Source organism: Drosophila takahashii, chromosome 2L (assembly GCF_030179915.1).
Source record: "Drosophila takahashii strain IR98-3 E-12201 chromosome 2L, DtakHiC1v2, whole genome shotgun sequence".
Classification (NCBI taxonomy): domain Eukaryota; kingdom Metazoa; phylum Arthropoda; class Insecta; order Diptera; family Drosophilidae; genus Drosophila; species Drosophila takahashii.
The window spans coordinates 2,279,293-2,302,268 of NC_091678.1; the positions used below are offsets into that span (position 1 = coordinate 2,279,293).

General features: G+C 39.0%; 3 protein-coding genes across 3 annotated transcripts in view; 1 reads left to right on the forward strand and 2 right to left on the reverse strand.

Annotated features, from left to right (window-relative positions):
* Drgx (Dorsal root ganglia homeobox) overlaps positions 1-22,976 on the reverse strand; it is a 34,735-nt gene that overhangs the window by 5,918 nt on the left and 5,841 nt on the right. The window contains exons 2-6 of the mRNA XM_017151663.3: positions 19,016-19,139; positions 11,188-11,279; positions 11,029-11,130; positions 4,770-4,871; positions 3,795-4,375 (exon numbers count right to left, since the gene is read on the reverse strand). Of these exons, the coding sequence (XP_017007152.2) occupies positions 3,795-4,375; positions 4,770-4,871; positions 11,029-11,130; positions 11,188-11,279; positions 19,016-19,112 (974 nt within the window). The 5' untranslated portion in view covers positions 19,113-19,139. The remainder of the gene's footprint in view (positions 1-3,794; positions 4,376-4,769; positions 4,872-11,028; positions 11,131-11,187; positions 11,280-19,015; positions 19,140-22,976) is intronic.
* LOC123003235 (probable nuclear transport factor 2) lies at positions 6,598-7,093 on the reverse strand. The gene has a single exon (XM_044395131.2). The coding sequence runs from the start codon at positions 7,025-7,027 to the stop codon at positions 6,719-6,721; it is 309 nt and encodes a 102-aa protein (XP_044251066.1). The 5' UTR covers positions 7,028-7,093; the 3' UTR covers positions 6,598-6,718.
* Positions 22,118-22,603, forward strand: LOC108064242 (uncharacterized). The gene is made up of 2 exons (XM_017151664.2): positions 22,118-22,230; positions 22,286-22,603. The coding sequence occupies exons 1-2, from the start codon at positions 22,164-22,166 to the stop codon at positions 22,543-22,545; spliced, it is 327 nt and encodes a 108-aa protein (XP_017007153.1). The 5' UTR covers positions 22,118-22,163; the 3' UTR covers positions 22,546-22,603.

A 22,976-nucleotide genomic window follows, 5' to 3' on the forward strand; every position in this document is an offset into this window, starting at 1 on the left:
TATTTATTTAGTTTTTGCCATTGTTCGATTTGCATAAAATATGCGAGAGCGAAAAGAAAACGCCATCGAGTCCATGACAAATGCGATGATAAATGTTTTGCGATGAAACGCTTCACTTCAGATCGAAGATAAGTTCGATTTATGTGTACTGTATACTGATGTACTGATGGATGGGCAAGGACATCCGGTACTGGAATATATTCTATTTGAATAACAATATCTTATAGGCGAGATATCACAAATTCCGAGTGCTCGAGATTGTGAATTGATTTGGTCAACCGTTACAGCAGCAAAAACGACGGGGATTCCTCGGAGGGAAGTGGGGTGAAGTGATTCAGCAATCGGAATCGAAACGCGTGCTCCTTTCTCAGTGGGTTGTCCTTGGTCTCAGCCGGATCCTGTTCTTTTTTATTGTGGTGTAATGTTTGTTGTTCCAGCGCGTTGACATGTGAGCCAATATTTTCGCTCCCTTTTTTGTGTTTTGCCTGCCCACCCATGGCCTCTTTGCCGTCTGATGAGACCGCCCACCGAAAGAGGAAAGTAATTTAGGGGGTGGGGTTCTTAGCACAAACGCAGGCGGGTTGGCATATGGTTGGACCATCCGCAGCAAAAACTCAAACGTCGCAAACAAAACACCCTCGTTTACGCCCAATTTAATTTTCAAGTAGCTTTTTATGGGCTTGTGGCCGGGCATTTTTGAATTTCTGATCTGAGCAGCTAAAAGCAAATGGAATAACGGAGTTAATAATCTTTATGAATCGGTAATAAAGGGAAGAGCGTGAAACTAGATAGACGATAAGATCAAGTTTAAGTGCTCTTGCAAGAACAAGGGAAAATTCAAGAAAAAGAGATTTCAAATAAAATATAATCTTATTTTTGCGACATAATTTCAAACCATTCATATACGTTTAAAGGTTATCGGGGCTTAAATAGATTAAAGTAAGAATCACATGACAGATGGGTATAAAATGGGGCGTTGAAGCCCCAACAATTTAGTTACCATCTCAAAGTGAAAGCTTACTATAAAATAATCGCAAAAATGATTAAATTTTTGTCCGTTCTGGCGTTAATGGCGTGGCATCCTACAGGCTCTCTAGCAGGAATCCCGAACAGAAGCCAATCGGAGGACTTGGAAGCCCGCTGCACGGGGCATTGCTTCTCCAAGATGAGTTCAGTGATGGATTATGTGGCTGCCAATCAAGAAAGATGGAATTCTTGTGAGGTGATGATGACGAACGAAACGCGTGCCGAGCAGAGTAAGATACAAATTAGGCTGACGGCCCTGCAAGAATCTGTTACCCAGGTTAAGACTGCACTGGAGTTGGCGGATCAAAGGATGGTCAGGATAGACAGCCAGCAAATAAAAATCCTAGAGGAATTTGAGGAGAAATTGGGTATGTCGCAGGAAAATCTAAGAGGCCTGGAAAGCAAACTGGAATCCATGCAGACCAAGATAGACAGCCAGCTTACAGCCATTCATGATTCGCTGTCGGGACTCTATAATAAAATCATTCTATCAGATTTTGAATGCATTGGATCAAGATACTTTCACATCAACAATGATGTCAAGGTTAATTGGGATAATGCCCATTCAGCCTGCCGTCGGATGGGAGGACATTTAGCCTCTATTCAAAATAGAGAAGAATTCGACGCCATCGTCGTGAAGCTCGATACTTCGAAGCAATACTTTCTGGGCATCAACGATCGGGCCAAAAAGGGTGACTTTGTGTCCGTAGCGTCCGGAAAGAAAGCTTCCTTTTTCTTGTGGTATCCTGATGAACCACTCTACCAATCTGACGAAGAGAGATGTGTTGCAATAAAAGAGAACAAGATGTTTATGGGTAATTGTAATTTTGCAAAGAGCTTCATTTGCCAATCAGATGATAACATTTAATAAAAATTTTCTAAAAAGAAGGTATATTTTAATACAACGTGTAACTATTTTTGGAAAATAAAAGTACAATATTTCCTTGATCTGCAAAAATTTATAGTAATTGTTGAAATTAGTTATAATTTTTTCTTTTTTAATGTAAGTTTTAAATAAATCCATAAATTGGAAAAAATGTATTTGGCACTTAATTCAAATTCTATGATGAATAAGTAAGTATGTGAAAATATTCATGCTCATTAGTGGATAAGCCAATTACCCCGCTACTGTAGTTGCAACAACCTCAACCCCTCACGATTATGTCCGATTCAGCACCCTCACTCGTTCCGCCCCTTTTTTTTCGGGCAGCCTAAACGATTATAAACCCAACGATCTGCTAATTGCCTGCGTGTCATTAAGCCTCCACTTACAAAGGAATTAGACAAACAAACAATAAAATTTATGGCAAGTGTCGCATTTTGTCATCAAGCTGGGACAAAAACAACTGCCGGGAAAAACGAAGGAGAACTGCTTTTCAACCCCTGGCAAATATTTACAAAAATCCGACAAAACGGGGAAATTGCGACAAAATATCACCCCTAAGTGGGCAGTGCCAGTGTAGCCATCTATCTTTCTTTTTCATCTTTCCTCTCTTTTTAATACCGTCTTATTTTTTCTGGGGACGATGACTAAATTAGCAATTGATTAAGCGGGAGGAGGGGTTGGATTTGGGGGAGGCAGCCAGACAATGACCGCAATGAGAGCAGTAATGACATTAGATGCTTGGCCGGGTGGACAATGCGATTCTTGACTACCGATCCCATGTTTTTCGCATCTTTACTTTGGTTTCACTGGGAAAAATGGGTTATAAAAGTGGCGATTACTAATTAAAACTAATTTAAGTATTAAGGGATTTTTATAGTCTTTAGAAGACATTTTAAAAAATATTACATTACATTACAATAATTCTTAATATTTGTAAAATTATGTCTTTGTTTTTAAAAAATAAAAAAGTAAACATTTTATTTTCCTTTACAAAAATTTTCCCTCAGTGTCTGTGTGCCATCGACTCCTGCTGTGTTTATCTCTTGATTCTCGACTCCCTGTCTTTTTCCCGTTGGATTTTTCCGACTCACGGGTTATTGAACAGGCGTGCGCAGCGGAAGGCGTTCTACTTAATGTTTTGGATGGAAAACGTTTAAATTCCATTGGCGCACTTCCGGTCAACGGATGTCGTGTGCGCCAGCGGAAACATTAAGAGAGCAGTCTCCACCCCCGAATCCCTTTCTATAAGTCCCCGACCATCCTGACCCCCCGCTAATGATGCCGGTCATCATCGATATGGCCGACACGTGCAATCCCGAGGGTGCCCAGTGTCTAATCATCGGCGGAACTCCCGCCATTGTCTCAGCCATATGTGGGATATGCTGGATGGATATCCTGGGTATCCTTTGGTGGACCGAAAGATAAATGACTCGGACGATAGTGCTCTTCGAATTGATTATCGCCGGAAGTTTTGATTCGTTTTTATTGGTTGAGATTGTATAGACTGTAGGGTGTTTCAGTGTCTGTGATTAAATTTAAACTATCGGGAGTTTTTAAAAAAGGAATTTTGATTAAAAATATATGCACATTTAAAAAATTGTATCGATTATTTTTACCGATCAAATTTTAGTGAACTTTGTTGGGATAAAATTTAAATCTTATTTTCAATTTATCTTAAAAATGTATCGCTAATCCAATCTCGATTAGAATTTAATGATTCATATTATTTCTAAATCATTTTGTATCGAATTTAAGTTTGAAGGTATATTATTTTACCCAAAATATATTACTTAACATTATTATTTAATATTCGCAATTTGGCAGATAAAATTAAGCGACTTCTTTAATTTCAAAACCATTATAGCACTTATGATTGACTTACCTATCGCTGGCGTTGCTGCCTCCTCCAAAGCTTCCGAAGATGTGGCTTCCAAAAGCGGCCGCCGCAGCAGCCGAAGAATGCGGCATCTGGGGGGCGTGCGGGGTGGTGGGCGTGGGCGTAGACGAGGCCGAGTTGTTGGAGGATACGGGCATCCTTGAGCCCGTGGTCAAGGACATGGGTCCTCCCACCTCGATGGGTGAGTCGGTGTTCCGTGAGTTTGAGGGGCTGCTCGGCCCCTGACCCCCACTGCCAGCCAGGGGCGTATGCTCCCTGTGCTCCCTGTGCATTCCCGATGGGGATGGCGATCCGGCACTGATGGAGCCCAGCGACTGGGAGGCAGAGTGCGGGGTGGCGGTCAGCTGATTGGAGGACAACGGACGCTCATTGTCGCTGGAATCCAAGTGCATCCCTCCGCCGCCGCCAGGACTGCGGGAATGCGAGTGCGAATGCGAGTGGGAGTGCTGCTGCTCCATTTGCCCGTTGGCCAGCGGACTGTGTGACCGCTGACGAGGCGGTAACTCATCCATGTCGTCGTCTATTTCACCCGTAATGTCTGGCGAAGATTCACGAGAGTCGTGAAGCTGGGGAATAAAAAAAGGGCGCATTTATATATTAATGTTTGGCTTTTTTGCACAATATATAGTGGATCTGGTCCATTAAAGTATTAAAAAAATATATAAAATTTTAAAATTAAAAACCTAAATAAAATAACTTTAAAAAAAAAAACATTGATTAATATTATTATTTTCTAAGAAACTTTGCGACCTATGCCTTAATTATTGGTATTTTCTATAGCATTAGAAAACAAGAATAAAAAAAAAGTTTTTTGGAAAAATAAGTTTTTTTAAAATCGAATTTCTAGTATGAAGTGTAAACCTCCTCAGGGGATTTGAAGTCACCAGACCTTGGACCATTTCAAGGTGTCAACTATGGGTAAGACCCTTCTGTAACCCTTTTATAACTCAATTTACTTACCTTATCCAGTGAGCTGCTGCTCTCTCCATTTTCCCGCTTTCGCTGCTCATCCTTGAGTCGCTCCGCCTTGCGCCACTTGGCCCTGCGATTCTGGAACCAGACCTGCGGGGTACAGGAAAATGGAGCAAAGGGAAACTCGAATGAAATTGAGAAAGTTTTGGAGCACATTGCCATGATATGGCCACATGTCTATTATTATTTATGCCACGGGCAAGTCGCCGGCTGCCAGCCAATGGAAAATTGAAAAACTTTCCCCACACACACAAACGAAATTTTCCACCTCAGAAACTTTAACAATTTGCCATAGCTACCACCCTAAAAAATTGTATTGTGTTTTTCCTTTTTCCCCTTTGTCTTTCCCGGCCAATCTAAGACGTAAACAAACAAAATCTGATTTTCAATTTTCCTAAGGAAGACAAAACAAATTTGGCTTGTAATCAGCGCCTAAATTGGGCTAGGGGTGGGGGTTGAGTTTTTCCAGGCGGAGGGAACACACACATGCACGCTCTAATGAGGCTCAATCAAGACAATGCCCTCGAATCCTTAGACACATCCTTTGGATTGCTTGCTTATGCGCGCGTGTTTCCTTTATCCCCCCCAAATTTTCCCCAATTTTCCTTACTTCCCGTTCGTTTTGTTTGCTTTTAGTTCCGGTTTGCGTTGATTCCCCAGCTTAGAGCGCCCTCTAATGGGATTTCCCGTGCTCTGCCGCCATCTTGAATGAAAATCACTCTCTATGTGCTCGGTTCTCTGTGTAAGTGTATGTGTGTGTGTAAGTAAGTTTCCTAATCAAAATTCAAATTAGACATTGTGCAAAAGTTGGCATTTTGGCTCCATTGTTGTAATCATAACGCAGCGTAAAACAATTTCAGCATTCTTCCCGCCTCCAGGCGAAAAGCCCCAGCCATTTTCTCTCTCTTCTGGCCGCCATGTTGCCCCTGTATCCTGTATTTTTCCCCAACTCCCTTTTGCCTGGGCAAACAATAAATTGCGCACAATCCAACCCCCAAAAAGGGAAGTAAGTCTCCACCCACCCACAACCACCCACAGCGGGCTCTGAACTTTTCCAGTTATCCTCGTTTTTTGGTGGTGACGCCCACCAGTTACTTAATACAATATTTATGCCATAAGCACATTACCAATAAAATATGGCTGGGTAAACTTTTTTCTCTCTCTGTGTGTGTGCACTCTGGGGGTAGAACGAGAGAGAGATGGCGATATGCAGGAAGAAAGAGAGGTAAGGCCAACGATAAAAGCAGCTTCTCCTTCTGACTGCTCCTGTGTTATTATGACAAAAATTGAATAATGAAAAACAATTGTGTGCGTCCGTCTCCCTCCCTCCGGCCATTGCCATCTCACTCCCGCACAATCATAATTTCATGCACAATTTTGCTTTGTTTTATTACACACAAAATTTAACGTGTTCTTATTTATTCAATTCGCTTGGTTTAGTTTCTTGATTGCTTGCTTGGAATTACTTTTGGAAAATGGATGGGGCATTGGATCTCTTCAAATATATCAGGGTATCGTTTGAGGTCTATTATGGAACTGGGAGGGTGCTTTTAGTCAGACTAAGATTCTTGGAATTTCTTAACTTCATGGAAGACTCCATCAAACAAATAAGATTGCTTGTATGTACTATATTAACTTGCTAAGTATACTTTTAGGGGTCTATATACGCCATGTAAATTTACATGGGTAATAGTACATAAATAATTTTAAAGATTCTTTAAAATTGATTCACAAGACCAATTTAAATATTTCCGTCATATACTGTTTTTGTCAAAATATGTCTTGATTTTGGGTTTTTATTAACAACGAGGCACTCTTAAATTTTTCTGTCAACCTAAAACCATATTAATAAACCTCTAAAAACATTTGTATGTAAAATGACTTTCTTCTTTTATAAAAATATGTTTATTTTAATCGTGAATGTGAATATATGTATGTTAGTTATGGAGTTTTGGATGTTGATATGAAGATATCGTGGGCCACAAGGACGTTGCGTCGTTGGGCCTCAGGAGAAAAAACTGCGAGAAGGAATGCGGGGTGGTTATCACTCGGACAATCTTCTGAAAATTCAGACTCTGAACTTTTTCGAGGACCTTGGTTCCTCCCCGTATGTGCTGGTCCTCGAAGGTCATGAAGAAGTCCGTAGCGCTGACCACGTTTGCCCGATTTAAAGGGTCATCGAATATCGCACAGTACTGCTGCACAAATACCTTCCCAATCTCCTCGTAATGCGAATTTAGGGACATTGCGAAGTCCCAATTTTTTAGAAGGAAGTCGATCGTGTCAAAATGATAAGACTTACATTTGTAATTTTTTAAGCTCGAACAAGCTAATACTACTTGCTTATTTTTAAAATTTTTGTTTAACCCACCTAATTATATTTTTTACGATCCACCTATATGCTTACTCAAATATAATGCACCGTTGCACATGTCTCTTCCTATAAGCGCATCCTCAAGGATCCTCTCTAGAACCCTTTCGACCCACTTCAAGTAATTTATTTACCCAAGCCGAACGCCCAGAGCGACAAAAATATAGCATAATTCTCAAAGAACAATAAACAAAACAATTATTCTCATATACTTGGCAAACACAAATTTTGCGGTTACAAGTTACGAAAACCGATTTGCCATGAAAACGAAAACAAATAAGTAAACAAGCGGGGTAGCGTAAACAATACAAAGTTGTAACACAGCGAATTACACAAAAAAAAAATACATCACAACAGGAAACAATGGAAACACCACCCAGAAAAGCCGGGGAAAAATCAGGGGAGAAAGGACGAAGATGCAGGAGGTCGTCTATGGGGTAATTACGGACAAGTGCGCAGCATTAGCTTCCGCAAACAGTTTGTCCCGATCCCGGAACACTCAATGCAAACAACACCCAAGGACCAAGGACCAAGTAGCAACGACCAGAAACCAAAAACCAAGGACCTCGATGACGCAGCTCAAGTGGAATGAATGAACAGATGTGTTAATATCAAACGCATTTCGCTCTCGGCTAAACTGAACCCTTTGCAACAATAATTGGGCTACCGCAGCAGCCAACACCACACGCACCACCCCTTTTCCCCTTCCCCCGGCATCCAGGAATCCTGGAGTTCTTCCCCTGAAACCATACCGCCCATATCCTGAGGCCAACATAAGGCAGACTCGATTCGATTCGACGGCCATCAACTTGGATCAGCATTAAAGGATTACTCGAGCAAATGCAATTATTTGACAGGCAGCCCGGTCAACCAGTGCACTAGGAGAAAATAGGTTGTGCTTAGAACGCACATGTACATTTTAAACTATTGGGTTGGCAATGCTTTTATAAAGCTATAATATATTAATTTAAATTTATATGTTTTTATAAAGTTTTTTTTACATTATTTATATTTAAACCGTATTTATTAAAATAATGGTTCTTAGAATATGTATTTGCTAATGCTTTTAGTGATGCCTAAAATAAGAAAGATGTAATTTATTTATTAAAATTATTTTCCAGACTTTTATACTAATATTTAGATCTTAAGATCTATTATTTTTCTCCAAAAGATAAGATTTTTTCCCAGTGCATCTTCCCTTCATTCCTCATCATCTTCTGCGGCTTTTTTTTCTTGAACAACTTCTCACATCGCCACTTGGGACCTCTGTGATTATAATAAATTATCAATTATTGGCATTATATGCGGTTTGCCAGCCCTTTGGCGGTGGTTTGAGTTACATTTCCGATTGGGCCGCCTTATAGTGGGTGTAGCCCTTTCGAATTGTCATGCTGCAGCACATTAATTCTAATCGAATTAGTTATGTATGAGGTGCGTAGTCGGAAATGTGAGAACCGGTAATCGCAGTGGGTTAACGACTTCATTATTTATCGCCTCAGACTGGCAAATTGATAACTATTGGGACAGTGAGAGGGCTTATTGAAGATGATATTATTATTAATGTATGACTGGGTACCCCAAGGCATTTGATTGGAAATTATCTAGGTAAATAGATAGCCAATAGGGATTTTAATCAAGAATCGTAAAGATTAAAGATTCAAAATATTATTTCTTTAGTCAAAAATAGTATTTCATAAGTAAGCCACTTACAACTTATCACCTAATGGTATGCAAATCTTTTCAACAACATTTTTCACCCCCAGTTTTTTTTTCTCCCCCTATCATCCCATTCAAAAATCAAATTTCCCACTCATTTATCAATCAATATCAGTTATTAGAGAGCTCTACTGCATTAGCTCGACTTCAAAGTGCTTTGTCCTTGTCAGGTGCCCTGTAAATTCATATCCACGGCTATATCCTGTGATCCAGCTGGGTCCCGGGGCCTTAGCCATAAGCTCGCTGGGATATACATTAAGTAAATGATTTTTGCACTGAACCCGAATGCGTTGCGACAGGAGGGCAGAAAAAAGGCAGAGGCTTTGGCCGGGGCATCAAAAATTGACAGACGAAAAAATCCCGTGGAAAATATATCAGGTTACAGGCAAGTGAGCGGCTAAACCGAAGTCAGGGGATGTTGGGGCATCAAGCGGAGTACACATAATAAATTTTATTATAAAATTTATTTCCGCTACGCCGTTGTGTCAAAATGCGGTTGGAAAAAGAGCGGTACTCTGTGCACACCCTCATCAAAAAATTTGGCATTCATTCCATTATCGAAATCCCAGACTAAGCTGTCCAGTTTTTTCTCGTTTTTTCCACAATTTTCGCCGCAGTTTTCTGGACGCTGCAAACTCGGACCACGAAAGTTGGTAACAAACTGACAGCTTCTCCAATTTGGGGGGTGGGTTCGTTTTTTATTAACTTGTAATTTTGTTAGGCTGACAAGTACACGTGTTTGCGACAAGTGTCCCATTGTCGTATATTTACAAATATATCAAATTGCCAGCATTTTTTATATGGCAAATTGAATTGAAAGTATCTGGTTACGCCTGGGAAAAAAAGCTTGGGCTAATTGTGCCGGAAATAGAAAAATGGAGAGGATGTCGTAACGCCACCAAAGTGTTTTAATAGCCACCAAAGTGTGCGTGGGTTTCACGATTTCGCGACAAACGTGTCTAGTTAGTGTGGCATCCTCATTAAGTTTCTGCCTCTGTTTTCCAGCTTCCACTTTTCATGTGCATAATTTGCTTTCGGCCTCAGAGAAACGACGTGCTCGAGTGGCCGGAGATTCGTTATTTCCACCCACCCAAGATCTGCGGACTTGTATTCCATTTCCCCCAAAGTAGATCCGCTAATTGTCATGTTAATCTGACAAATGCAGCTCGCAATATCATGCAAATTGCCCGCGCTCTTACCTATTTCTATTCAGTCTTTTGCGAGTGAACAATCTTTTCCTGACTTAATTTACATTTAGATCCAAGCGTGGTGATAAATTCTAGTGACGTTGTTTAAGTGTCGGAAAGGTGATTCTAATTTTGGCCACAATTGTCAGAAATTAATCATGAATAATGTAAGAAAGTTTAGATAATATAGTTCAATGAAAAGAAAAAAATTAGCTTGGAATTTGGGTTATTTTAATAATCTTTTATTATTTCAATATTTTAAATGTAATAAATATCTACTTTCGTGTGCAATAAATAAAATCTATAATATTTGTGTATACATTCTATAAAGATCCTATTTATTTTGACTTCCTAACAGGCTCTACAGTAAATTTGTATCATAATTTTAAGGGCTCTTGCACTTTTGCTCCAAGCCAAACGAAACTCTCCTCCAACTCTTATATTGAAAATAAATTTGATTTAGCGGCAAGCGGGCTTTATAACCAGAGGAGGAGGGCAATTTGCTTTCGACTTTCCTTTACATTCTTTTTGTTTTTCATATTTTATATTTCTCCTGTTTACGCTTAAGAACTTTGCATATTTTGCTGCTTCGGCTGTTTCTGGCATACAGAAAGTATATAGAAAATATTTTTTAAGCCATTTATTGCATTAGGCTGGCTACTTGCCACCCCAAGATCCCGAACCCCGAACCCGTTGGTAATCCTCGAATCCTTGGGCCTGTTCAGCATGCATATGCATTATTAACGAAGAGTTCCAGATGAAGAGAGAGATATAGAAAAAGCGAGGGCTTTGATCAGAATGCGTGACCCTTCTAGGGTTGTCCTACACTTATATACTTATGAAATTTGATATGATTTTGCCAAGTTCCTGAATTCCCGATTTAATATTCTTCACTCAACTCCTTGAATTTTGCATAATTTTCCCGAAAGAGGTCAGCAAATCAGAGGAAAAGGGGTACATATATTTTTCTTACCTGAACCCGAGCTTCGGTCAGGTTGATTTTCATGGCCAGATCCTCGCGAGTAAACACATCCGGATAGTGGGTCTGGGCAAAGGCCGTCTCCAGTTCCTCCAGCTGCCCGAAATTAAGAATTAAAAGCGGTTTTCATTTTATTTCTGCCCTCCGACTTACCTGTTGCAGTGTGAAGGTGGTGCGATTCCGTCGCTGCTTCCGCCGGACAAAAGTCTCATCGTGGATGGCAGGATGATACGAGTAGCTGGTATCTGAGGAAAAGCAGATTGCAGGAAGCCAGGGGTATTAGCCATATGTAAGGTGTTGCATTAGCCCTATTAACTCAACTAGTTTCACCAAGGTGTAGGGGCATAAGTGCCACTAAGCTGGGATATGTCTTCACCAGCTTCGCCATGAATTAAATAGTTTATGGGGGATTTTTAATTCGGGCATTGCACTATGGGAAAAAAGTCAATTTTTTTGGCATAAAATCAACTTATTTTACAAATTATTTTTAAAAATAAAATATATTTTGTGAATTTACATACCCTAATTAGCCAAGAACAGTTATCTAAGATTTTTTACTAGCAACACTATAAGGTTGATAAACGAACAAAGTCAGCTGTTTGATTGACTTTGTTGTGTGCGTAAATTAGTGAAAAATCTTTGCAAACTTTCAGTGCTTATTTTGTGGAGCAACAAAATGGTTTATTATTTCTGATCATGTCAAATCGTAGCAAAGGTATTTATAAATGTATCTTAGATTACATGTTTTGATTATTGTGGCTTGTTGTCCAACTGTGAACTGTTTAAAATGTGTATCTTTTTAGCTTAAAACTAACAAGTTTGTTTGTGTTCCGTGGTGTACAACTTATAAATGGCACAAAGTTGCAAAAAGCTAAAAACGCAAAGTTATTACCAAATGTATCCTTAATATCGCAAAACTAATCATTTTTGCAACTTTTTGCACGTTTCTTAAAAAAAATGACTTAAATCCAGCAACTTATAAACATAAAAAAAATATTTTTTTAAATAAAAAAACAATCTAAGTGGCTTTCATTAATCTTAAAAATTGAATTCATGGAAAGGGACAAGTCAAGTGAAAATCCTGGCTGCAAAGGACTCAAATATAAAGAAGCTGGACCCCCGTTAAAGGTAAAATTGGCATCTGCTCTAAGATAATATTTCACTTTTCTTGTACATGACACCAATTTTTTTTTTTTGACAAATTTTAAAAATTAACGTAAACCGAAATTATTTTACCGTCTTACCAATACAAACACAAATTTTTTAAAATCCCTGCCAATTAATTTGAATATGCGGCGTGGGCGGTGGATGAAAACAATGGTCCGATTCAAAAAGCAACAAAAACCGAAATTACAGCTTTATCTTAATAGTATATATACAAAATTTCTAAATTGTATCTCTAAAACTAGAGTTTATGCCAAAAAAATAGACTTTTTTCCCATAGTGCATTGGGAAAGAAATAGGTAAAATAATAATCCAGAGAAGAAAATTTAAAAATAACAAAGTTCCAGGTTTTCCAAAAATATAAAATTAATTTTTGAGAAAAACTATTTATGTAAATGAAGCTTTTTAGAAATTTAACACTTTGTTTAGCTTTTCATTCGGTTCAAATTGGTAAATATATTATTTATAGATTGAAAAAAATTATTTAAATAATTTTCTTCGAACCTTTTCGAGCCCCTAACTTATTTATAGGTTAAGATAGAATTCCATTATTTTTTTCTATATCTCCAGTCAAGCTGAAGTTTTCTCTAAATTTTAAATGACCCAACTATAAATGCCTTGGAATTCATTCATGCCAAAACTTTTTCTCCGCTGCTGATGTGCCCTTGCTGGAAGCTCTCCACCCCCTGTCTCCTGAATTTTCCTTGTCCACTTGCCTTTTGCTGAAAGCCAGCTGTTGCCAAAAATTGCTGGCTAATTGAATTTTCTAGCAGCAGCGCCATTTTGTATGCTACGAAATATTTTATAACTGCCTTTTGAGCCAGAAAGATAGAGAGAGAGCGAGATACAGAGGAAAAGGAAAGGCGTTGACAGCCCCACTTGACCTCCGCCCCAAAATGCCCGGTTTTTCCACCACCCCCCGGAAAATGGAAAACCAAAGTCGAAAGTCGAAAGGCGGAAACTTTGTCGGACCTTTTTTGCCATGGACTCTCGGTTCGTTCGTGTTGTAAAATTAATTTTCAATTTGATTTTAAATAAATAATTAGCTGGCAAATTGCAAAATTTAATTTTAATTTTCTTCTTGCCAAAGCCGAGTAAAGCTGCCCGTCTCTTTTCCTCTAAGCTTTTTCGTCTCTTTTCCTATCTGTCTGTGTGTGTGTTAACTTTTTTGGGGGCTCTAATCCGATTAGCTGAAATGTTGTTACTTCGGCATTCATTTTCGCCAGGCCGAAGGTCGTCCCATTGCCACCCCCTTTTTTCCCAATTCCCCAAAGACCCTCTGTAATGCGCACTAATGTTGTTTGCCATGTTTTCCTCGGCCTCTGTCTCTATTTTCCGAGCAAGTGTCGCTATGCCTGCCATCGATTAATATTTAATTATGAAAATAATTACAAAATGTTTTCGGCTTCTTTCGCCATCTCAGGCGAAGGCTCTCAGGTAAGCCCAAAGGATATTCTCCGTATATCCTGCTAATGAAGCACGCATTTGGGGCCTAAATCAAGCAATCAAAGAGGTAGGCAAAAGCTAATCGAATAGTCGATGAGTTGAGCTTCGGGCACTCAGCATAATTTTTCGAGGAGACCGGGAAAAGTTAGGTTCCTATTAGAGGTGGCAGCGTGAGGCGGATGATAATACATTTTTATAATAGTAAATATTATTGGAATTATAATTTTAATAACAACAAGAGAGAACGCTATAGTCGGGTTCGTGTCCCGACTATTTAATACCCGTCACTCACTAGTCGGGTTGGTGTCCCGACTAATAATCGTAACTCAGCTAAAGGGAGTGCGAGGGAGATAGATATAGAAATTTTGATTGCGTATAACTTTTTAATGAATGGTCCGATTTGAAAAATGTGTTCTACATTTCGATAGGTATAAATATGCACAATAAAATTGCATTTATGCTTCTTGGAAACCTTAAAAGGTGTGGGCGCCAGACACATTTTAAAATCGTTAGTGGGCGATTGTGGGCGTTAGAGGGGGCGTGGCACTCGGCTAAAATAAACTTGCGCTGCGTAGGAAGCCCAAGAATATGCGTGGAAAATCTCAACCTTCTAGCTTTTGTAGTTTCCGAGATCTCAGCGTTCATACAGACAGACAGACGGACAGACGGACAGACGGACAGACGGACAGACGGACAGACGGACATGGCTAGATCGACTCGGCTAGTGATCCTGATCAAGAATATATATAGTTTATAGGGTCGGAAACGCTTCCTTCTACCTGTTACATACTTTTGCACGAATCTAATATACCCTTTTACTCTACGAGTAACGGGTATAAAAATCTTGGGAATAAGATAATCTATATTTGAATTTAATAAACTCTGTATTTATTTGTATCTATAATATATTTAAGTTATTCCACATATTTATTGATCTTAAGTTACCATTTAATTTAGTAATTATTCTTCTTTTTCCCAACCCCGTTTCGGATAATCACGAACACGACCTTACTCATCTGCTCATCACCAGTTCATCCAGCTGCAGTGCAATTTTCTTGCTAATCAAATTCTTGGCAGCCAATAATTGCCTAAAATGCAAATGGAAAATGCCCCAGGTTGGCCGGAAAATGCCTCGGGCCGAAAAAGAAGACCAGTGCACATGTTCCACTGACGATAAAGCGGCTGGCAATTAGCACAATTAGGTTTCGAGTGCAAATCCCAGAGCGCCGAGCTGCAAAAGCAGCCCAAAAACCGGGCAATAAGAATTTCATGCTGAAAGCTTTGGCCAAAAACCCGAGCCAATGGAGGATTTCCACCACCCCATTTCCGCATATCCCCCATTTTCCAGCTCGAACATCAAACGTCATGCAGCAACAGCACCGGCAGCAACAACAAGTCAACTAACCGCACTTGTCAGGAAGACAGGATTAACAAATCCTTGTTGCCAAATTGATTCAAAAAGTACGCAAAGGGGCGCAGACAAGCCAGTCAGCCAACCATCTATATCTCCATAAACCTCCCTGGCACCCAAGCAACCCGTCTCATTGTGCACAGAAAGAAAAAATTTCGAACGTTTCTTTATAACGGTGGAAAATTATTAATAAGAATTATTATGTTGTTAGATTTGAACATAATGTTTTATCGAACCTATCCATTTCTATCGACATTTCAATTATTGAATATATCGTTAATCATATCTGTAAGATTATGAATACATTCGGGTTTTCATAGAAAGGACGTAAGAAAACTTTCAAAAAACGTCCAACAATTTCAAGAAATTAAAATAATATTTTTGAAAATATCGATTTCCATTTGAATTTTAGCTCGAAGTTATATCAAAAGTATTCAACTTATATTGTGGCATTATTTTTTCGAGTGCATCGAAGCTGCTCTGCGTCTGCTCGTTAGCTGCGCCGGTAATGGGAGATAATTCAATTTTTAAACATTTGGCATAACAAGCGAAACCATCATTAAGGGATTTTCGGTCTGGGAGCAGAAAAAATAGTCGCCCGGGCTCCGCCCACTCCGCTATCCGTATCCGTAAGATACATGTCTGCAACTTTGTCTGCCGATTCCGTTTCTGTATCTACACACAAGGCCAAAATCAATTCTTATTCGATTTCAGTTTCGCTTACTTAATCTGAGAGCCAGGAATTAGCATTCATTATAGTTTTTCCTTGGCTGCTGCTGGCCTAGTTTCTTTTTCCGGAAGACTCAAGGATTCCCCCTGCATAAGGTCGAATTCCCTTGGAGAGTGTCACCATCTCAATTTCAGTGCTAGAAAGTCCGGGCACGCGTTGGCAAAAATTTTAAATTAGTTTAGCAATTGAGAAGCATTCTCGGTGTCAGCTCTTCTTGGGGTTGCTTTTTCTTGGGGGGAGTGGAGTGTCACGTCAAGGAATCACGAATTGGAATCTCGAAAAAACAGCGAGTAAATTGAATTAGCTATGCAAATGTTCTGGGGAATTTTTTATTTTGATTTGTGAGCTAAATTTATTGGTTATGTCATGACGAAAGGGGAAGAGACGAGCCCTAAGAGGATTCGTTATGGGAATTTTCACTATATTATGTGATTTTTATTCAACTTTGGTATTAAGTGTCATTTGGTGGTGATAAGGAAATACTTTATACTACTAATACTAAAGATTTTTAATTTATTTTTTATTATACCCGTTACTCGTAGAGTAAAAGGGTATATTAGATTCGTGCAAAAGTATGTAACAGGTAGAAGGAAGCGTTTCCGACCCTATAAACTATATATATTCTTGATCGGGATCACTAGCCGAGTCGATCTAGCCATGTCCGTCTGTCCGTCTGTCTGTCCGTCTTTCTGTCTGTCTGTCTGTCTGTCTGTCTGTCTGTCTGTCTGTCTGTATGAACGCTGAGATCTCGGAAACTATAAAAGCTAGAAGATTGACATTTTGCATGCAGATTCTAGGAGTTCCTACGCAGCGCAAGTTTATTTCAAAAGGGTGCCACGCCCCCTCTAACGCCCACAATCGCTTATATACGATTTTAAAAATTTCAATATTTTGGAAAAGTAAAAATGCAGTTTTATTGTGTTTATCAATACCTATCGAAATGTAGAAGCAATTTTTTAAATCGGACCATTCGTTAAAAAGTTACGGCGGATCAAAGTTTTTCTCCATCTCTTTCGCACTCCCTTTAGCTGAGTAACGGGTATCTGATAGTCGGGGCACCCGACTATAGCGTTCTCTCTTGTTTTTAGAATATTGTTACCCATAAGAAAATCTTAACCTAATTTGTTAATTTTAATTATTGTTTTTTTATTCACCCAGAATATTCTGTGTAAACTCGAAGCACAGACTCAAATTATCTCTCCGTAAATTCCATTAGGATGTCGCAAATCAAAAGCGACAGTCCCCTCAAGGACCTTAGACCTTTCGCAGGACCCTTCCCTAAATGGGAGCATAAGTTATCGTCTGTCTGTCTATTCGTCTGTCATATTGAATCAGTCAGCAGTAAATGGAATTTGCACCTGATTAGGATTACAGCGGCGGGGGCAAACGTGCCAAGATGTTACGTAATGCGTTCGTAAGTCTCCATCTAATCCCATTAGATAGCGCACATTCCCTCGGCTCAGAGATGGAAACCCCAGCCCGCAAAATGCACTGCAATTTGTGGCAAGCTTTGGGTTTTTTTTTGGGATACCACTTTTATTTACAGCGGTGCCTTTTATGGTTAGTGGGTGGGAAAAAATCAATAAACTATTCCGATTCCGTCGGCGGGCTGGCGCTTTGATTTATGATTTTCGATAAATGCCTCAGCACTCAGCCTCAATCTGTCGAAATCTGTCGCCGCATTCCGATTCCGAATCCGAATGCCGAGTGTCGAAGGAAAATTTGCATGCCAAAGCATTAACGCTTTGCCATTCGATAATTGCATGAAATGAAATCTGAAATCCAAAATTCCCCACACTCTATATACCCGAGCCCTTTTCGCTACCCAATTACAATTCGAATGGATCGCTTCACTTTTCGACACGTTCACGTTTGCTTGACGCCTGACTTTGCCTTTGGTTTGGCCACTCCTTTGCTCCGAAAAATCCCCCCTCTGCATGCGAATATCGATTGAGTTGCCCATGCTCCTCGCCTGCTTTTTTTTATTCAATTATAGTTATATGGCAACGGGGGCCTCTGTCCCTGGTCCTCCAATTCGGTATTCTGGAGTGCCAGGCAAAGTTTATTCGGGTTCGGATTGGTCGGGATGAGGGACTCGGGGAGTGCAACTGGATTGGGAATGGGACTGGAAATGCGGAGTCCTGGTAGATAGGAAATCAAATTGCTGCGCTGTGGCTTTTCCTTACACCCAATTTATAGAAATGCCGTTTAATGGTATTTTTCTGCGGCTCTGTTGGGGCAAGAAATTTTCTGATTTTAGGAAAGTTATTTATGTACCATAAACCTTAAATTTAAAAAGTTCAACCGATATTCGAGACACTAAGCTTACAAATAAGTTAAATGCTTCTAAAAAAAAATACTCAAATATTAATTTGTAATAATATTGTAGACTTATTTTTTCTCCGCTGAATTTTAATATCTGATACTTATATTAAGGAAGGACTCTATTTACACATTTTTCATTTGTTTCCTATTTTTCTGCATACTTCCTTTTTAATTTCCAATTTATCACTCAGTTTCTGAGTCTCCATCTACTCCCATCCCCATTTCGCATATGCACTTACCCTCTGACCGAGTGCCAAACTTTTCGAGGCAAACAGCAAACTCTCGACATGTGCGACCATGAAATCTGATATGCCGCATAGGAAATGGAAATGGGAAGAGTGCTACCCTGCCTGCAACGTGCTGCTAATAGAATAATTCGTTAATGTAACTACAATATTCCGAGATGCGCCGATAGACAATAATCCATTGACATCAGCAAAGTAACAACAGAAAGCAGCCACGATTATCATTGCCTTTTTATCTAAATTTAATTCGATGCGGACGAGAAGATTGCACTTTTGGCAGTTGGAAATCCATCTGTTCCGGCAGATTACGATCCCATACTTAAATTATTTAATGCAATTAGGGTAAAAGTGAAAAGATACAATTTTAATAAGAAGAATAAAAATTCAAATTTTAATAATTATATTACCATATGTTTTAAAAATTTGTGCTGTATAAATTAAAAGGGGTTACATTTAAATAAAAATTTGTTAAAGGTTTAGACAGAAATATTTAGGTTTAATTGTCTCTTTAACTTATATTCACAAGTTCCTCTTAACAATTAGTATTCTGAATATAACTCAGATTTTATACTATTTGGGTTCCAATCAATTTACAGCTTACAACCTTGGTTCTAGCAGCTCTATATTTTCTCCTAAAATATATTTTATAGATCTACTCACATGGATGGGTGGCGGCGAAGGGATAGTCGAGGGTTGGCAGGCGCGGAGGATGAGGGCCGCAGGGATGCAGGGCTGGAGGACACTGGTAGCAAAACATTCCTCTGCCCGCGGCTGCAGGACCGAGCTGAAATCGAAGTTAAAATCGAAATAAGAAATCAGTATCGAAATCGGAATCAAAAGGGTTACACTCATCGATCGAAATTGAGAAAAAGAATCTTTAAATTGCATGTAATTTTGATAAATTCACTTGCCAATCACGCCGACAACGATGATGATTATTATCATGATCATCATTGTGAACGAACGAGAAACTTGTAATTTAAGTGCACAATTCAATTGGAGACATGCGGGTATATTTTTGTGGGGCGACTTTGCGTCGCCTTTAATGTTGTCATATGCACCTCAAACTCAATTCGATTCAATTAAAGGCAATTACAGACTTCTGACAAATCATCCACAATCGATTTCATATGCTTTTGCATCTCCGTTTCTGTTCTCTGGTTTCTTTCTGTTTCTGTTTCAATTTTCCTGATGCATTGTGTGTCGTCTGCATACAATTAAATTGTCCTCAAACGAATCAATTGATTTAAATTAATTGCATTTGCCGCAAAAGACTCGGCATATAACTATGGCCGTAACTGTAACTGGTCTTGATGAACTCACTTCAGTTATGAGTCGATGGTTTGCGTTTTGCTGGCGCCTTTCTCAATGCAGTTTGCAGCTTAATTAGTCGAGGAATTTCACCCAGCATGCATAACTGAGGGGAAGGGAAAGTTGAATTGAAGAGCTCTACATCTTTGAGATACAAAACGGGCGGAGAAAGGAGTCACGGTGTCAGGCTAGAGATTGCCAGATAACCAAGATGAGTGAAAGATGCTGGGAAAGTACACTTTCCATTAGGAAAATTAAAATTGAAATTGATATGGGTGGGAAAATATATTATGGCAACAGAGAAAGTAGTTGTTATTAATAAATTCTTTAGCTTTACATAATAATAATGTAATCCAAATTCGAGGGACTTTATAGCTCTATCAATAAGTAATTATTTTATACCATTCCCTATACACAATCCCCACTCAGCATTTCTTTATTAATAGATGGACACAGTCCAATTTCCTGCGCTCCTCTTTTTGGGCTATCACATTTTCCATTACATTTCAATTGCAATTAAAATTAATTGTAACTTCTGTATGACACATCAGCCAGTCAACCGAACAAGCGAAACAGTTACACCATCCGGATTGCAGGTGGGACCTGCGCCTTGCTCTGAGCCGACATTTTAATTTATTTGAGTAAATTTGTTGCAAAAAAATTTTATGAATTTTATTTATGGTGCTCGCCACACGACTGTTCGTGGCAGTGGCACCCACAATACATACGTATAGCGCCACCCAACGACCACCACCCACCGCCCAATGCACCACAAGTGTTAGCATATCATGTTACAGACTATTTCCGCCAAATTTACACACGCAAAATAATTTAACGTGCTCAGCGGCAGCGCGTGTCCTGCCTACGGTTGTGACCTGATTGCACTGAGAAAAAACGGTTTCTTCTTATGAAAAATATTATTTAAAAAAATATAAAGTTTTCAAAAATCGAATTAAATTTATTATTTTGAATATTATTTAAATTATGAGTTAAGAGCTAATTATAAGCATTTAAAAATAAGTTATGATTTTTTCCTTTGACACACTTGATACAAGCAAAATGTCCATAAAATATAGTTAAATACCTTTTGTGAAGAACTACGAAAAATTGTGTTATATTTTTATTCGGTAACCTAACATTTTTTTTTATTTATATTATTTTTTCAAAGTGTCCTGATAAAGCCAGCTATTTCCTGGTCGCAGATGTGTCCGCGTTCCCAAAAGTCGAGGCCCGACAAGTGGCGCCAATAAATTTCCATTTAGTGCGGGAATGAGTTGGGCACGCCCCCTCACCTAACCGCCTCCTTTTTGGCCACGCCCCTCTCCCTCCCTCAGGGGCATCCCGGCATTCCATTAGAATTGTGAGAATTTGTAATTTTGCATAATTGTTATATTTGGAGTCCGTCGGCCGCAAAACTCATTTGCCAAATGGAAAATTGCCATTTCGTGTCTAATGTTGCACATGCGGCCTGTTGGCTGTTGGATGCTGGATGTTCTGGCCCTGGGTCTCCACAGGACCAGGCTCTAAAGTTTTAGTGCCATCGGGCCATCAGAGGGATTTCCGTGGGCCGGAGAGGTGGGAAGGTTGGATGGTGGGCTTTTTGGGGCTGGCAGGCCGTTACTGGTGTTGTTAGTGAATTAATTTCCAGTGAATAATTTATGCTGAATTATTTTGGACGTATTAAATAGGCACAGCAGAGGGGCTTTTGCGGTGCCGAGCAGCAGAGAAGTGGAGTAGTGGAGCAGAGTGCCCGGATAATACTCCCATGTGCGTTTCGGAATCGCACTCGAAAGCCCTCCACTTGTGTTTGGACCTTGGGGCGTTACATTTAAATCAAATCAAAATGCTATTTCTGAAATTGATTTTTGAAATTTTAATGTCCCGGACATGGAGCAGCGGAGATTATGGAAACCGACTGTAATGGAATGGTGATATGGTTCAAATTAGTTGGCACAACTACGAGACGCAAATTGGACAGGGCTTTTACTTTGGCCATGAGTTTGCATTAAATGTAAAGCGTTTGTGAAAGGATATTTTGCTAGTAGAAAGGACAAGGAATAATGGTAAGATCAAACCGGTTTCTAAGAAGTCGAGGAACTACAATAAGTTGCATTCCTTAATGCAAATTAAATATATTTAATACGAATTTAAACTTAAAAAATGCTTTTTATAAGGAAAAAGAAATGAAGCAATTATTTCCAGAATTATTTAATCGAAAACTTACCGAAGAATATGATCATAGACTGATACAACATTGGCAGCAAAAATAAATTGTTCTTTTAGTTCAAAGATCTAATTTTCAAGAAACACACCTTATATAAGATGCTCAGGTCAAGTAATTAATGTGGAAATAGGTTTGTTTTTACGACGACTAGTAAATGAAGTTTAAGTAAACTTATGCAAATTTTAGCAATAAGTACAGAAGTGTTTTTAACAAATCGACTTTAGTCTTTTCTAGCCAACTGAAGAAGAGAGTTCACAACTCAACAAGAAGAAAATGAAGTTCCTTCCAACTGTGTCCTTAATGTTTATCGTAATGGGTTTTGCCCAAGGACAAATGGATAGTAAGTACTGATATAATATTTAAATGATCCTTTGTTTTATAATTTCTTTATATAGTACGCTGTGCCTTAGAACCTTTGCCTGTGGGCTTATGTGTCAATCGGATTGTAGGGTATACATATTCGGTTACAAGAACACGGTGCATAGTCTACGAGAGCAGGGGATGTGAGGTGAGGGGAAACTTCTTTGCCAGCAGGAATGAATGTGAGGCCAAATGCAGGCCGGCGACCTCCTTTAGAGATAATCCTTTCACCTTCTATCTCCAAAGATCTTTGACCGAGGCCCGCAATATTTTAGGAAGATTGTTTAATTTGTAGAATCTTCTTTAAATAAGTTGAATAAATTGTACAACAAATAAATTGAATTTATCGCTGATATTTCCTTTTATCTTTTTCTTTAAGGTTTAGAAATATTTGTTTCAGAATTTAGAGAGAAGTTCTTAGTTGTCTCTAAGACATGTCGGCTTTGACAATTTAATTTAAGCTAATGTAAGCACCAATTTAAAGATTGAAATAAAAGTAAAAGAAAAAAGAAACCAATCTAATTATAATTCAAAGTTCTGGCCGAGTTCCTTTTAATATACTTGGTAAAAGGGATTGTAAGTATAAGCCTTCAAAACGATGTTCAATATTACTTTTTTTAATAGCTCTTGTAAAGCACTTAGTGGTTAAAATTAATCTAGATCAATCTATCACACAATTATTGAGAAAAATGTTCTTTAAAAATGTTCCCCAGGACGTTTTCCTAC

Bases quoted from the DNA above. Each gene is read 5' to 3' on its own strand.
- LOC123003235 (XM_044395131.2), bottom strand. From the start codon at position 7,027: ATGTCCCTAAATTCGCATTACGAGGAGATTGGGAAGGTATTTGTGCAG.
- LOC108064242 (XM_017151664.2), top strand. From the start codon at position 22,164: ATGAAGTTCCTTCCAACTGTGTCCTTAATGTTTATCGTAATGGGTTTT. The intron at 22,231-22,285 runs GTAAGTACTGAT...TTCTTTATATAG, and splicing joins TGCCCAAGGACAAATGGATA to TACGCTGTGCCTTAGAACCT.